Below are 15,000 nucleotides of genomic sequence, written 5' to 3' on the forward strand. Positions count from 1 at the left end.
AAACGATTTAACTTACCTTGCCTTGAAAAATCGACGGTCAAATCTGTTGAATCTGTGGTCCTCTTACTTTATGCAGTGCAGCCGGGGAATCTACTACTTTCTGAAAATGTGAGATACTAGAATCTAGTATTCATGCCAGCCGAATCAAACAGTCAAAGGCCCACGGAAAGAACAATAAAAGTTTTTCTAGGTATAATTCGTTTCTTTAACGACGAGACATATTGTTTGTTTTCCAACTTTCTAATCGACTTGTTAAGTAAAAAAGGTCATTGGCGGCTTTCACTTCGTTTCCACGTAACTTAGTTCAAATTCAGCATTGTCAGACTTTTGTATCGCTTTTGTTGAAACATTTTTGACCCGGTCATACAAACGATCGTAAACTGGTGCTTAATTCTGAAGGAAAAAAATTCTGCATTCTCATTCCGTAGCGCGCACGTTCCCAGTCTTCCTACATTAGGGAGATTTAGCTCGCTTTTACATGAAGCGACAAAAGGTAAGCCGCCGCGGCGGTTCCGGCCTTCTTGTCATGAAAGTATAAGAATTCTCTCTGGAGACGTTTCTTCATACCTGTGGATAACAGGTAAGAAATTTCGTAAAATCAAATAGGGCACTTTGATTTTTGGCAAGACGCAAATTTCAGCCATGCTAAATCTCTCTATTGTCTTTTTAAAATTTACTGTGTTGTTATTTTGAAAGCAGGCCACATTTCAATTGCGATTGTATAATGCTCTCGTTAAATTCGATTTTCAGGTTGATTTTTCAGAAGAGATGACGGTTATATCAGGTCGATCCTGTGTTTATTAAACGGATTCCCCAGGAATGAAATTGTTATGAGCGGCGCTTAGTTTAGGGGAGAAAATTAAAAATTTATCCTTAAGTGCTGAAGTTCTTCATAAAACCTCAAAGTTAGATATTTCAAGTCGTTGTTTTGCTGACGACGGCAAAGAGATGAACAAAAGTGACGTTCTCGTTGCCGTCGCCTTTGTCTTTCCTAAAGCTCTTTAATAATGGTGAAATGTATAAATGCTGGATAGCGACACTTACTGTTTGCGTCATTAAAAATTGCAGCGATGACGTAACGAGCAAACAACCAATAGAACGTACGGTTCAATGGAGGAAAACCGCACGCCGTCCAGCTTTCGTGCACTAGTAGTTGCTAGGTCACCTACGCAAAAACGTTTTTCCGGTACACTTATCCACGCATTCCCAAACCGCGGAGTATGAGAAATTTTCCAAAGAAAATAGCCAGACAAAAATCACACGTTCGTCTCTGAGTATCAGGGTAAGTGTTTGATTTGCAAGGAGAGAGTACTCAAGGATTACCAGACAGCACTTGTGGCAAGAAAAGTAAACACTTAACGCGACCCGAGAGGTCAATGAGGAACATCCAATAAAGAAAATTTAAATTAGAAACATTCAACTAACAAAGATAAAAAATCTGCGATATCGAATCGTGAGAATTTTTGTGTCGGGCTTCCGTAATTTCGGTACAGAATCCGCTGGACTTCTTGGAACGCTGTTTTCGATTTTACGTAATATTCGAATAAAAAAGTTTTTTTGATCCATTCGTACGGTTACCGTAGCTCCTGGATTGTCACTCAAGCAAGAACGAGAAGAAAAAAGGATTTGTTTGACATCTGGAATTTAGATTAGATCAAACAGGAATTTTTTGCTAAGTGGACTGCATCCAGTTGGCGTACGTATACTAGGAGCTATTGTTCAACTACTATTTATTTAGATGAATTATTATCCACACAAGTCAAAACTAACTTGCACCAGCCAATCTAGCCCTTGAAAGACCAAGAATCAGGAAATCATTTTTGAAGTTAAATAGGAATATAGTACAATATACGGTAATGCATCAACTACGAAATAAAACGTTTTCAGTTTTACTGCCACATTTGCTGTTCAGCTTTACGTTACTTTCTTAACTTCTAAATGTAAAGTTATCTGACAGTGTCTGTCCAAGACATTAAGAGGAATAACTGCCAGGTTTTAGTCGGAATTAAAATTTGATAAGGGTAAAATAATTCGTGTATTTTCTCAATTTACTGTCTTGTTGTTGCTACCCTAAAGGAGTTGTGTATTGATTCAAAAATAGGGGGTTGACTAGTTGTGAGGTATGATTACCAGCTTAACAATGAAAATTGAGAGTTTTGGTAAATAAAGTCAGATAAATGACTCATGAATATAGGTTTCAGATTTGATTTAAGGCTTTCGAAACGTCTGCAACTGGTCAGGTTCAATTGAACACCACACTTCTCTCTAGGGTAGTTATATAGTTACAATGCTATCATGTCATATATCTTTATTTACCCTCGGATTTTAGAGTAGCTTGGTGTAGCTAGAGCATTTATCTTCCCGACCCTGATACACCACAGAAGACACACCACAACACCAGGAATTACATGCCCACACTACATGGTGTGTGCCGTGAGTTCTTTTGCGTCCCACAGGTTTATGAACATTGAAGGGTTGTGAGACGGGGCCAACGGTTTATCGTCCTTATCCGAGAATATAGGTGAGTCTAACCATTTGCAGATGTCATTACAAAGGCATCATTTTCTCCTCAATTATTTAAAGACCCTTAGTGTTGGTCCAGCCGGAGTTGAACTCACGACCTGCCGCATGACGGCCCGGTGCTCAATCAACTGAGTCACCGGTACGCGGTCATGATCATGAATGACTGAAAAAGCTTAAACTTCTTCAAAATCTTTACCCAATGTTTGCCAGACAATCAAAAGCGTCACATTGTAAAGTTTACATATATGCTACGAGATACGATAGAAGGTCAACATTAGCACCACTTAGCACTAAAAGTTAGGAAATTACTCTCGATCGATTTAAAGGTAAAAAAAAGTAGGCATGAAGGATCATTTTCCGAAAACATGAGATTACGTGTATAGACAGCGTGGAAAAGTGATAAAAAAGCTACGAATATTCCTCCTACCTTGGTTTTCGTGATTTTCGTGACAAGAAATGTCGGACAACAGCCCAAAGAAAGCACTAGTAAAGAAGGTAAAACTGAAATCGAAACTAAAATGGCATTTAAGTTTTCTTTATGTATATTGACTCAGACGGAACTCGAGCACTCTATATTGTTTGTTCTTCCATTAGTTAAGTCAGTTTTAGTGGTGTTTTCGTAAATAAGGCATCACCGACCAATAAAAACAACTCCTGTCTTGAGGATCTGAAGACGCTGCTTATAAGCTTTCAGAGTTTTCCCCTATTGTCTCGTTAGTTTTGCTCTCATGCTTCATCGTCAGTTGTCCGAGAAGGCAAGATAAGCTTAATCGAAGATTGGACAGTTGCCCATGTACACAATACTTTACTTGCGATAAACATGCAGCATGTCTCACAGCGTTGGTACTCAAAAACTCTAATGAAATTTCTCTCAGCTAAGAAAGCGTTCTATTTGATGTCAATAGATAGTTGGTCAAAGAAGCTGCGCGAAGGCATTCCAACATGGCGTGGTTTATCGGTGGAGTGTTACGCATTACAATGATTTTTAACCATTAGATGCAAAGCTTCGGGATTTGTGGTATGTTCTGTCGACAGCGCAATCATTATAGATGAAAAAATGAAAAGAAAAAAGCAGTTAAAAAGGACATGGGAAATGGAAACTAAAGTGAACAAAGCAAGAAACAGCACATCCTTTGAGGTGGGTTAGGTACTCAGATGATCAATCCAGAGAACCAAACGAACAAAAAAAGCCGGTAAATAGAGTTTTGTTGAGATAACATCTCGGAACATGAAGTAAAAAAATTGCAACTAGAACGAAAGGTCCTGTCTTGGGGAGGAAGGTGAGGAGAGGGGGGGGGGGGGGAGGGTGCTGATTTTTTTTCAGTTGTCCTTTTTCTTGGTGCCTGGCAACTTGCATATAAACTTTTGAGAACAGAAGAAGGCAGAGTTTCATTTGTTACTTTATCTCTTAAGCAAATGCGCATGCGCAAACTTTGCAGTCTAACTATGCAAAGTAGTTTATGACGTCATCGAAGGAATAGGCCCATATTTCTCACTGCCTCAGCCGTGCCACAAACGATTGCCAGCATCTTTGTCTTACATACCTTATGAGGCACATTAAAAAGTAAAGATAAATATATGTTTGATTTTTAACGTTTGCTTAAGTAAAACTTTAGTGGTTAGGTGCACTTTTAAAGGTTATAGTGCTCGCAAAAAGAGGGAGTTGCATGACTAGTTGTGAGATATGATTACGAGCTTAACAATGAAAATTGAGGGTTTTGGTAAATACAGTCAGATAAATGACAACATAAATCGGCCCACTGATAAGCTCATGTTATCGTAGCACAGAACAACCGTCTAGGAGTTCGCTTATATTGAATTCTAATCCTGCTTCGGAAATTCGGTTAACTAGAGTCCTAATATCATTGAAAAAATTCTTGACGAGAGCTTAATAACTTAGATTCAATCAGAAAAGACTATTGTGTCATTAAAAGGGACCAATTTGTGGTTCCTGAAATTTTTCTTTCTTATCCAAATATGAGCGAAGTAATTATAAGTAGCTGAAGCTAATTCATAACCAGTCGAATGGGTCACTTGGGCTGGAGAACTCAAGAACCGAGTTATCGAGAGTGGATAAAATTTTCTAAGGTTAAGCGGCCCTAAAGTGGGTAATTTAAGCATTTAATAGGGAGCTCATGAATATAGGTTCCAGATTTGATTTAAGGACGTTCGCGCCCATTGCTACTGCGCATCCTTACAGCGCACGCAAATTCACATGCCACTTCATGCATCGAGCGCGCGCGCTAAGTACTAAAATGTCAATCATAGGGCAGGTGGCCATTGCTATAGCTTTGCTTGGATTCAACGATCTTGGATGTTCGGTGACCCCTAATTTCTTTTCAGAAACAGATTTTATTTACAATTATCTCCTCATCGTCCAAAAATGAACAAAAAATCAATGCGGGAAGTTTAAAAAATTTCAAGATTTTTGTCCTCGGGACAGGGAATCCTGCCATCTTGCGGCTGCAAGGCGCATGAAACTTTGGTCGCTAAATGCGAAATTGTTCTTTACGGAACCTCAAAAGTTAACTAAATTCACTTGATGGGTCCCCTTAAACAAAGTTTGGTAGAGAACATTTCACTTCAAAGATGTAATTGCAATATTTTTGGGCTTACAGACACTGTGGCCTTATTCGATAAAGAAGCCGGATTTTTTCAGATTTAGAGTGTTCCTCCGGGCAAGTTCTCTTCAAAACGAAGTTTGTGATCCCCCATTTTTTCACATTTCTGACATCACTAACTCATTATCTTTCAATGGTGAAATTTGCAGGGAAAAAATCAATGTTAGAAAATTTTCGCGCGAACGTCCTTAAGGCTTTCGAAACGTCTGCAACTGGTCAGGTTTTTTTGAACACCACACTTCTCTCTAGGGTAGTTATAGTTACAATGCTATCATGTCATATATCTTTATTTACCCTCGGATTTTAGAGTAGCTTGGTTTAGCTAGAGCATTTACCTTCCCGACCATGATACAGCACAAGAGACTCACCACAACACCGGGAATTACATGCCCACACTACGAATAGTGTGCCGTGACTTCTTTTGTGTCCCACAGGTTTATGAACATTGAAGGGTTGTGAGACGGGGCCAACGGTTTATCGCCCTTATCCGAGAAGATAGGCGAGTCTAACCGTTTGCAGATGTCATTACAAAGGCATCATTTTCTCCTCAATTATTTAAAGACCCTTAGTGTTGGTCCAGCCGGAGTTGAACTCACGACCTCCCGCATGACGGCCCGGTTCTCAATCAACTGAGTCACCGGTACGCAGTCATGATCATAAAATGACTGAAAAAGCTTAAACTTCTTCAAAATCTTTACCCAATGTTTGCCAGACCCTCAAACGCGTTACATTGTAAAGTTTACATATATGCTACGATAGAAGGTCAACATTAGCACCACTTAGCACTAAAAGTTAGGAAATTACTCTCGATCGATTTAAAGGTAAAAGAAAGTAGGCATGAAGGATCATTTTCCGAAAACATGAGATTACGTGTATAGACAACGTGGAAAAGCTACGAATATTCCTCCTACCTTGGTTTTCGTGATTTTCGTGGCAAGAAATGTCGGACAACAGCCCCAAAGAAGGCACTAGTAAAGATGGTAAAACTGAAATCGGAACTAAAATGGCATTTAAGTTTTCTTTATGTATATTGACTCAGAAGGAACTCGAGCACTTTATATTGTTTGTTCTTCCATTAGTTGAGTCAGTTTTAGTGGTGTTTTCGTAAATAAGCCATCACTGGCCAATAAAAGCAACTCCTGTCTTGAGGATCTGAAGACGCTGCTTATAAGCTTTCAGAGTTTTCCCCTATTGTCTCGTTAGTTTTGCTCTCGTGCTTCATCGTCAGTTGTCCGAGAAGGCAAGATAAGCTTAATTTAAGATTGGACAGTTGCCCATGTACACAATACTTTACTTGCGATAAACAGCATGTCTCACAGCGTTGGTACTCAAAAACTCTAATGAAATTTCTCTCAGGTAAGAAAGCGTTCTATTTGATGTCAATATATAGTTGGTCAAAGAAGCTGCGCGAAGGCATTCCAACATGGCGTGGTTTATCGGTGGAGTGTTATGCATTACAATGATTTTTAACCATTAGTCGCAAGGCTACGGGGTTTGTGGTATATTCTGTCGACAGCGCAATCATTTTAGATGATAAAAAGGAAAAGAAAAAAGCAATTAAAAAGGACATGGGAAATGGAAACTAAAGTAAACAAAGCAAGAAACAGCACATCCTTTGAGGTGGGTTAGGTACTCAGATGATCAATCCAGAGAACCAAACGAACCAAACAAGCCGTTAAATAGAGTCTTGTTGAGATAACATCTCGGAACATGAAGTAAAAAAATTGTAACTAGAACGAAAGGTCCTGTCTTGGGGAGGAAGGTGAGGAGAGGGGGAGGGGGGGGGGGGAGGGTGCTGATTTCTTTTCAGTTGTCCTTTCTCTTGTTGCCTGGAAACTTGCATATAAACTTTTGAGAACAGAAGAATGCAGAGTTTCATTTGTTATTTTATCTCTTAAGCAAATGCGCATGCGCAAACTTTGCGGTCTAACTATGCAAAGTAGTTTATGACGTCATCGAAGGAATAGGCCCATATTTCTCACTGCCTCGGCCGTGGCACAAACGATTGCCAGTATCTTTGTCTTACATACCTTATGAGGCACATTAAAAAGTAAAGATAAATATATGTTTGATTTTTAACTTTTGCTTAAGTAAAACTTTAGTGGTTAGGTGCACTTTCAAAGGTTATAGTGCTCGCAAACGTGAACAAGAACAACGCGACAAGGCCAGGATAGAGATTTGATTGGATTAAGAAAGGCGTCATCTGTCACATATGGGCTGGGGCCTGTCCGTTTTTCGGAGACATTCAGTTCAGTGAGAAGTGTGGGGCAAGGAGCTTTCTCATATGGTACACCACTGAGCCACAGACAGTGTCCAGAGGAACCGATACATTTCAGTGTACCCTTTGTTCGAACATTTAGTCTGCGCAGGCGCACACATTCTGGTGTCCCGATGGCACCATCTTTATTCTTCTTGTTTGTATACATGTATTGTTTGTTTGTATGGTTCATTTCAGGAATATACCCATGAACTTGAGACTGAATCTTTGAATGAGTAAAACTGTTTATGCCGACGTGAATGCAAGTTAAATATTAATACACCAGAAGTCTGCATCGGAAGACGGTACTCGGCGAAACGAAACAAAGGCTTTGTACAGAAATAAGTCCTGAAAAATAAAGCAGATATCGCTCTGTCAAGTGAGACAGATATTTTTCCGGTTTCTAGCAATGCGTTCACTAAATACTTGCCAACTTGCCTGCCTAATTGACGGAACTACGATCTGTCGCTGAGACAGATCTTATCTCCGACGGCTCCTGACAATTTGGCCCGGACATCCGCTTTGCTTCGCTAAATGCTAAATTGCCCACTGAAATTGGTAGTCGGTGAAACGAGGACCTCAATTTTGCATAATTAGGACTTTGCTCCGGTAGATGCCTTGTCGGGTATTTAACAATTATTCCATGAGCGCGCGTTGGATATGAGATGGTAAATAGCCAGCGAGGCGCTACGCGCCTCGTTGGCTATAACCAGTCTCATATCCAACAAGCGCGAATGGAATAATTGTTTTATTAAATTCCTTAATCTCCAAAAGTTTAGAAGTACGAAATACGAGCGAAAAAAGCGAGAAAATCCTAGTGAAATCGAAAAAAGTTGATGAAGATGCGATGTTGTGTAATACCTCGTGGTCAGACAGACGCAGGCTCATCACAAAAACATTTCTTACCTTTTCGCGTATCTCTAAGCTTCGAAAGTGATCCAAACTTTCCACAAAAACGTTTTTCTTTTGCTTTATACCGAAAGAAATTTCGCTTTCTGGCGTAAACGTTTTTAGTTCAGCAACGCTAAGCGCAATCATTTACCATATAAGGTCAAACTAAGGTATATGAGCTGATAACCGTGATTGAGTGAACCAATCAGAGCACGCGAAATGCATTATCCGAGGTTGAGAATTTATTAAAGGAAATATAGTTGTAAGGAAGGGGAAGATATATTGTTTTTACTCCTGACATTTTGGTTACCATAGCTCTACCAAAACATCACTGTGCGTAGGCAGCCGCCAACAACGATTTATTAATTAACGTTGTTCTTACCGAGCAAGGCCTTATGTTATGGAAACCAAAACAAACGTATTCATACGAATGGACGAGAACCGGTCCAGACGGCCCGCTAAGGGCCTGTTTATATGAGGCGAGCCAACCCGGTTAGGCGGGCTGGGGCCTCTTAAAGAAATAGTAATTGCCGAGGCTAGGAATGCGTTTGAATAACTAGAACTACTTGCAGAATAAGACATCACGTCTCGAGTATCACATTCGACGCACGTATAGAGAGTGTAAAAATAAAATAACTATGTTCAAGATTCTTAAACATTGTTATTTTATTTTTACACTTTCTATAAAATACGTGCGTCGAATGTGATACTCGAGAAAAAAAAATCATGGTTCTTAAACATTGTTATTTTATTTTTACACTTTCTATAAAATACGTGCGTCGAATGTGATACTCGAGAAAAAAAAATCATGGTTCTTAAACATTGTTATTTTATTTTTACACTTTCTATAAGTGCGGCGAATGTGATACTCGAGGGAAAAAAATCAAGATTCTTAAACATTGTTATTTTATTTTTACACTTTCTATAAAATACGTGCGTCGAATGTGATACTCGAGAAAAAAAAATCATGGTTCTTAAACATTGTTATTTTATTTTTACACTTTCTATAAGTGCGTCGAATGTGATACTCGAGAAAGATCAAGATTCTTAAACATTGTTATTTTATTTTTAGACTTTCTATACGTGCGTCGAATGTGATGAGACGTGATGTCTTATTCTGCAAGTAGTTCGGGCCCGTTTCTCGAAGTCCCGAAAACTTTTCGGGCCCGAAAAGCCATTTGTGAAACTGCCAACCACTTGTTTTGGAAAGCCCATCTTTTGAAATGCTTTTAAGGGAACAAAAAGAAAAAGGACTGTGAAGTTTGACGACGTAAATCCTCTCCGTTCTTGAGATACAAAAGGAACTGCGACACCCGAAAATGGCCCGTAAAGTTTCGGGACTTTCGAGAAACGGGCCCCAGCTGGCCCGCCTTGCCGTGATCTCGGCTAATGCCTGTTTTCTTTGTTAAAATCTCGGTTCATTTATATGAGAAGGCAGGCTGGCTCGCTTGCCGAGATCTCGGCAAGTCGTGCTGAAAAATTCTCATATAAACGTTTCAACCCGGTTTACCGGGATGAAAAATTGTCATGACGCTTGGGTTTTGCATGCATTGTTTTAAAATGCTATTCCGTACTTGCTAGAGCTAAAATGAACTTTGACGGTTACAAGGCACGTAAACAAAAACCTGAAATTCATCCCGGTAAACCAGGCTGGAATCGTCCATATAAACACTTAAGCCCTTTTACCGGGCCAGCCCGCCTAACCGGGCTGGCTCGCCTCATTACTCGTCTAATGAGCTTTCCGTTCTAATGTGAATTCGCGAAGGAAAACCGTGTGAAACCTTACATCATACGAGGACGGGTTTCAGGCCGACTGTTTTTCACCAAGGTACTGGAACAAGGAATTGGGTCAGCCAAGAAGAAAGACAGATACCGATCAATGCTCGCGACACTCCGAGTTTGTATTCAGTTAGGCTCTAAGAAGCACAGTTTGAGTTCAAATTACTGTATTGACTGTTACATGGGTTCATTTCTTTTTTCTTTAGCTCTATAAAGAGTCTAATATGAACGTCCATGGCTAATCTCTATTTTCTGTCGATGACAGACCAGTGGTAAATATTTTTTGTCTGCCTATTAGTCCGGGACTTACTTTTGAGAATTTGTCCTGTCTTCGGGCGGGGTTACGTTTCGTCCTGTTTCGTCCCCTCTATGCCAGGTTAACTCTGTCTTAATGTTTTAGTTCTGTTAGTTTCGCTTATCTGAATTTTTCTCGCTATCACGGGCTCTTTCGAATTCTCGAATCACGTGCCCGCCGTAAACTATGTTGATATAAATTTATCAACTTTCATAAGTATCATATCAGTTTAACAAGAAAATTATATATTTTATCCTTGTTTTGAGGAAGAGTTGCAATAACTAGTGTATATGACACCATCTGTCAACCTGTGTAAATGGACTATGAATTCTAATTTGAAATCGAACACAAACAAAGCTCAAATCCGGCTTTCGTTATTAATAGTTTCACAATTTATTTTAAGATGGCAAACAGTTTGACAAGGTACTGATTTAATAACAGAGGATGTTTAACAGGCTATTTAGGTAAAAAGAGAAACTGCATTTGTTTCAGATTAACAGAAGTGTTTGTAAGACGAATGCGCATTAACAAAACAAAATTAATTAAAAATGTGCTAAAGTAACTAACAAGCTTTCATTGTGAGAAAAGTTGTCAACATAGACCACGATCTTTGGTTCAAGCTTCGGCTTTAAAAAACAAAGGTAAGCCGAGTTTCATATTTCCCCGTTTGTTCGAGTATGCTAAGTGATTTCTCATGAATATAACGCGGAAAAACTGTGGCCGAAATTGTTGGCGATGAGATCCTTATTAATATTGAATTGCTAGACTCGGAAATATTCCGAGTGCGCTCGACAAATGTCGGGAATGACCTTACAACAAGCGATCAGGATCATCCAGCGCTGATCTACAGCACTAAAACTGGGCCATCAAAATGGATCGATGACAACAGTTATTATACTCGCACCACTAAGACTAGAATGCCAATTTGGGACAAATATACACTTTATGGATGCAATGATATATCGGTATATTTTGAATTTAAAAGTACATTTATATAACTACAAGAAGAGAAGCGCTAAAGAGATCAAAATTGACGTCTTTTTCAGCGGTGTGGCGAATAAGCCAGTCACCTCGCGAAGCAAGTGAACGCAGTTGGTTCGAGCTCCAAGCGCGCGAAAATGCACGCAAGCCAATCACAATTGGTCTTGCTTTAACCTGTGATTGGCTGAAAACGTGACGTCAGATTTTTCCAACCAATCAATCAGGGGCACCCAACGTCAATTTTTGGAAAACATCTGTTCGGAAGACGATTTGAGATCTAGAATTTTCTGAACATTTGTTGTAAAATTTAAATTTCTTGCTTGCCTGCCTCTCCTAGGATTTTCGAGCATCTGAAATTTGGTATAATTGCCCATTTTTAACGGATTTTACCCTAAAAAGGTCACCTAGAATTTTCGGAAGCCTTTTTTCTGGCTGAAATTTTTGAAAAGGTAAGTTTTGATCCCTATAATTTTCGGATCACTAGACTTTCAGCTAGGAAATCCGAACAGATGAAAAATTTTTAAGGGATAAGAATACGCCTATATCTACCGTTGAAATACTACTACGTTTAACAATGCTAAGTTTAAGTGGTTTTGAACTATATTCTCGTTGGGTACCCCTGATCAACCACGAAGGTTTACCGATCCGGCAAGATCTAAAAAATCTCATAACTGCCTTCAACACTTCGTTGAAAACCGCTTTAAAATTGCCAATTTATGTCCCCATTGTGTGACAATTTGGAAAAAAATAATGTTAATTGTAGGAAGTAATTCACGAGCAAAGTTCAACAATATATATCTCTTTAAGAGATACCGACGTTTAAACAGTGAAAAAGTAAACGAGACATTACGAAGTCCAAACTTTTGCTTCTCTTTGAAAGTCTAATTAAATATCTCTGATTTGGCCTTCATGTGAAAAACAATTTTAATCCTCAGTCGTTTTTTTTTTCAGTGTCGAACAAGAGTGGTCGTACCGAACCGTAATTTGATGAGATGGACTTGTCCAAAGAGCTCACAATCGTATTACTGGTATACTTGACCATCTCTTTCGAGAGTCAGGTTAGTGTAAAAGTATCGTTATCATCTTGTATTTCTCAAGACATTGTGGGAGTTTCTATTCTTCCTGCGGAGAGGCAAAAAACATATCGGGAGCCCATATTTGAATACCAATCGAAGTAGGTTAGGCCAACATCTTCTGCCTCGAAAGCTCAACGGCCGCTTATTTTAATTTTCAAGTCTCTTTCCTCCAACACAGTTCCTTCAACAGCAGCAACAACAACAACATTTTATTTATGCGCTACTAACTGGTGTCCACCCACCGTCGTATACGGCAAAGCTAATCGAGTCGCGTGGAACATAGCCTGCGTGGCAGGCGCTAGAAAGGGGAAGGGAAAGGGGAAAGCGCGCGCGCGAAGAGAGGGGAGCACGAGGGAGGGAAACTGTTTTCATGGGTGCATGCTTTTTTACCAGTTTATGAAATTTGGTATAGAAATAGGAGAACACACTCCTTACGTAGCACTATTCATTTACAAAGAGTACATTCCAGTAATAATAATAATCAAAATTTCTATTGCCCCATTTCTAATAATTAGCCAATAGCGCCCAACAAGGTTGCTAACACATGAAGAAATTACATCATAGTCTAGAAAAACGGCTAAAAAAAAAGGTCTTAAATCTTCTCTTAAAAGAACTTAAGCATGTTGTAGTTCTTATTTCATCTGGTAAATTGTTCCAGAGTAAGGGAGCAATGATTGAAAAGGCACGCTTTCCATAAGACTCAAGATTATACATAGGGTTTACTAACAAGTTCTTGTTGGCGGAACGGAGTGTTCTCCAAGGCGTATATTTAATTAAAGAATCTGATAGATATTTGGGTCCAATTTCGTGATACGCTTTAAAAGTCAAGATCAAAATCTTGAACTCAATCCTTGACTTGATAGGCAACCAATGTAGATCTTTCAAAATCGAGGAAATGTGGTCGTATTTATTTGAGTGCGTGAGTAGACTGGCTGCAGCATTTTGAACATATTGGACTTTTAGCAACAGAAATTGAGGGAGGCCAGATAAGAAGCCAGATAAGAGAGAGTTACAGTTACAGTAATCGATACGAGACGTTACAAAGGATTTCACAGAGCTTGTACGATAGGAACCGTGTAATAGTGGCCAAGAAGGATCATCATTAAAGCTGTCATTTGAACAAATTAAAAAATTCCCTCATTATAAAGTTTTTTTACTTTTGATTTTATCTCGAACGGAATTTAAAATACAAAACTGCGAAAAATGATTACTTAAAGAAGTACCTTGATTTAGAAAATCTTGCTAAATGGAAATTATTTGTGGACTCGCAACTTCAGATTTTCGGTGGTGATTTGTTCTTTAAAGCTTATCTGCATAAAAAAGATTTAGAGTTTTTTTTTTCAGGCTATCGGACCCTTTCTTGCAAGAGATAATACAGGTATGGTCGGAAATCAGCTATGTGGGTAGCATTTCTTCCAACAAGCACAGAGCCTTTGGCTTCACTCTCTCATTCGTGTCGGGAATAAACCAATATACTACAAAACTTGGTACTTATACGCCGTTACAATATCAAGCCAAGTTTTCTCTCTTTCTATGGCCTAATATCACCGATTAAGCTATTGCGCAAAACTGTCCAAGAACATTTCCTTCATGATAATGATGATGATAGCAATGGCCTTATTTTGCAAAACTTTCTGAAGGCAAATAAACCAAATAGATTTATTTACAAAACGCTTGTAGAAAGAAAAAGCAAGAATCCCATAAACAGCCAGAAGAAATGGTGCACTGATTACTCCATTGAAGAGAACGACTCGATTAATTGGGCAGCTGTTTACCAGTCACCTTTTCAGTGTACTAAAATAACCAAACTACGCATCTTTCAATTTAAGCTGTTGCACAGGAGATTGGCGATCAATGACTTTCTTCAGCAAATCAACTTGACAAACACTAAGCTGTGTAGCTTTTGTCAATGCAAAGTTGAGACACTGGTCCACCTTTTCTGGAGCTGCACCATAATATCCCGTTTTTGGCAGAGTTTTAAGGAATGGTTGTTGAAATTTGAAACTCCGCAATGCTCACCCGAATTAGCGCCATCCTTGGTAGGTTTGAAGCCTCACCTATTTAATCATAGACATCATCCGTTTTTATTTTTGATTGCAAGAATGTACATCTGGACTTGCAAGACACGCTTCTCTCTTCCAATGATAGAAGACTTCCCCCTTTTCCTCTCACATTATAACCTCCAAACGAAACTCTTTGTCTTATTGCTTGGTGCGGGCTGGAGCCGTGGGCGTGGTACCTGTTAATCGTATGAGTGTGTGGATGTGTGCGTACGAGTGTGTCAAAGGTGCGTGTGTGATTTTTAAAGTATATATAACATGTGTTTTTCTTGATTTATGTATTTGCTTTTGTAAATTGATGTATGTATTTATAATAATAAAAATAATAATAATAATAATAATAATAATAATAATAATAATTAGAGGTCTTTTATGAAATATGATGTTTCAGCGATTCATCGATAAACATTCTAACACCCCCTGACGCCAGAGGGGATGGAACTTGCTCAAGCGTATAACCTGGTATTTTTGCAACACAAAATTGTGAATTAGCATTAGTAATTTTTGTTTCCAAGAT

At 39.0% G+C, this 15,000-nt stretch overlaps 2 protein-coding genes across 4 annotated transcripts in view; one reads left to right on the plus strand and one right to left on the minus strand.

The window, feature by feature from the left end:
* The window catches only part of LOC138045590 (chordin-like protein 2), a 22,607-nt gene extending 14,173 nt beyond the window's left edge, over nucleotides 1–8,434 (minus strand). The window contains exon 1 of the mRNA XM_068892150.1: nucleotides 8,308–8,434. The gene's annotated coding sequence lies outside the window, so the exon portion shown is untranslated. The remainder of the gene's footprint in view (nucleotides 1–8,307) is intronic.
* Nucleotides 6,303–15,000, plus strand: part of LOC138045557 (uncharacterized) — a 16,616-nt gene continuing 7,918 nt past the window's right edge. The window contains exons 1-2 of one of the 3 annotated variants that reach the window (XM_068892105.1): nucleotides 6,303–6,500; nucleotides 12,299–12,405. In XM_068892105.1, coding sequence (XP_068748206.1) covers nucleotides 12,340–12,405 — 66 coding nt within the window. In that variant the 5' untranslated portion in view covers nucleotides 6,303–6,500; nucleotides 12,299–12,339. Of the gene's footprint in view, nucleotides 6,501–10,857; nucleotides 11,008–11,644; nucleotides 11,797–12,298; nucleotides 12,406–15,000 lie in introns of those variants that run through there. The other 2 variants (XM_068892113.1, XM_068892121.1) reach the window with 2 other exon arrangements.

The sequence above is a fragment of the Montipora capricornis genome, chromosome 1 (assembly GCF_036669925.1).
Source record: "Montipora capricornis isolate CH-2021 chromosome 1, ASM3666992v2, whole genome shotgun sequence".
Lineage (NCBI taxonomy): Eukaryota > Metazoa > Cnidaria > Anthozoa > Scleractinia > Acroporidae > Montipora > Montipora capricornis.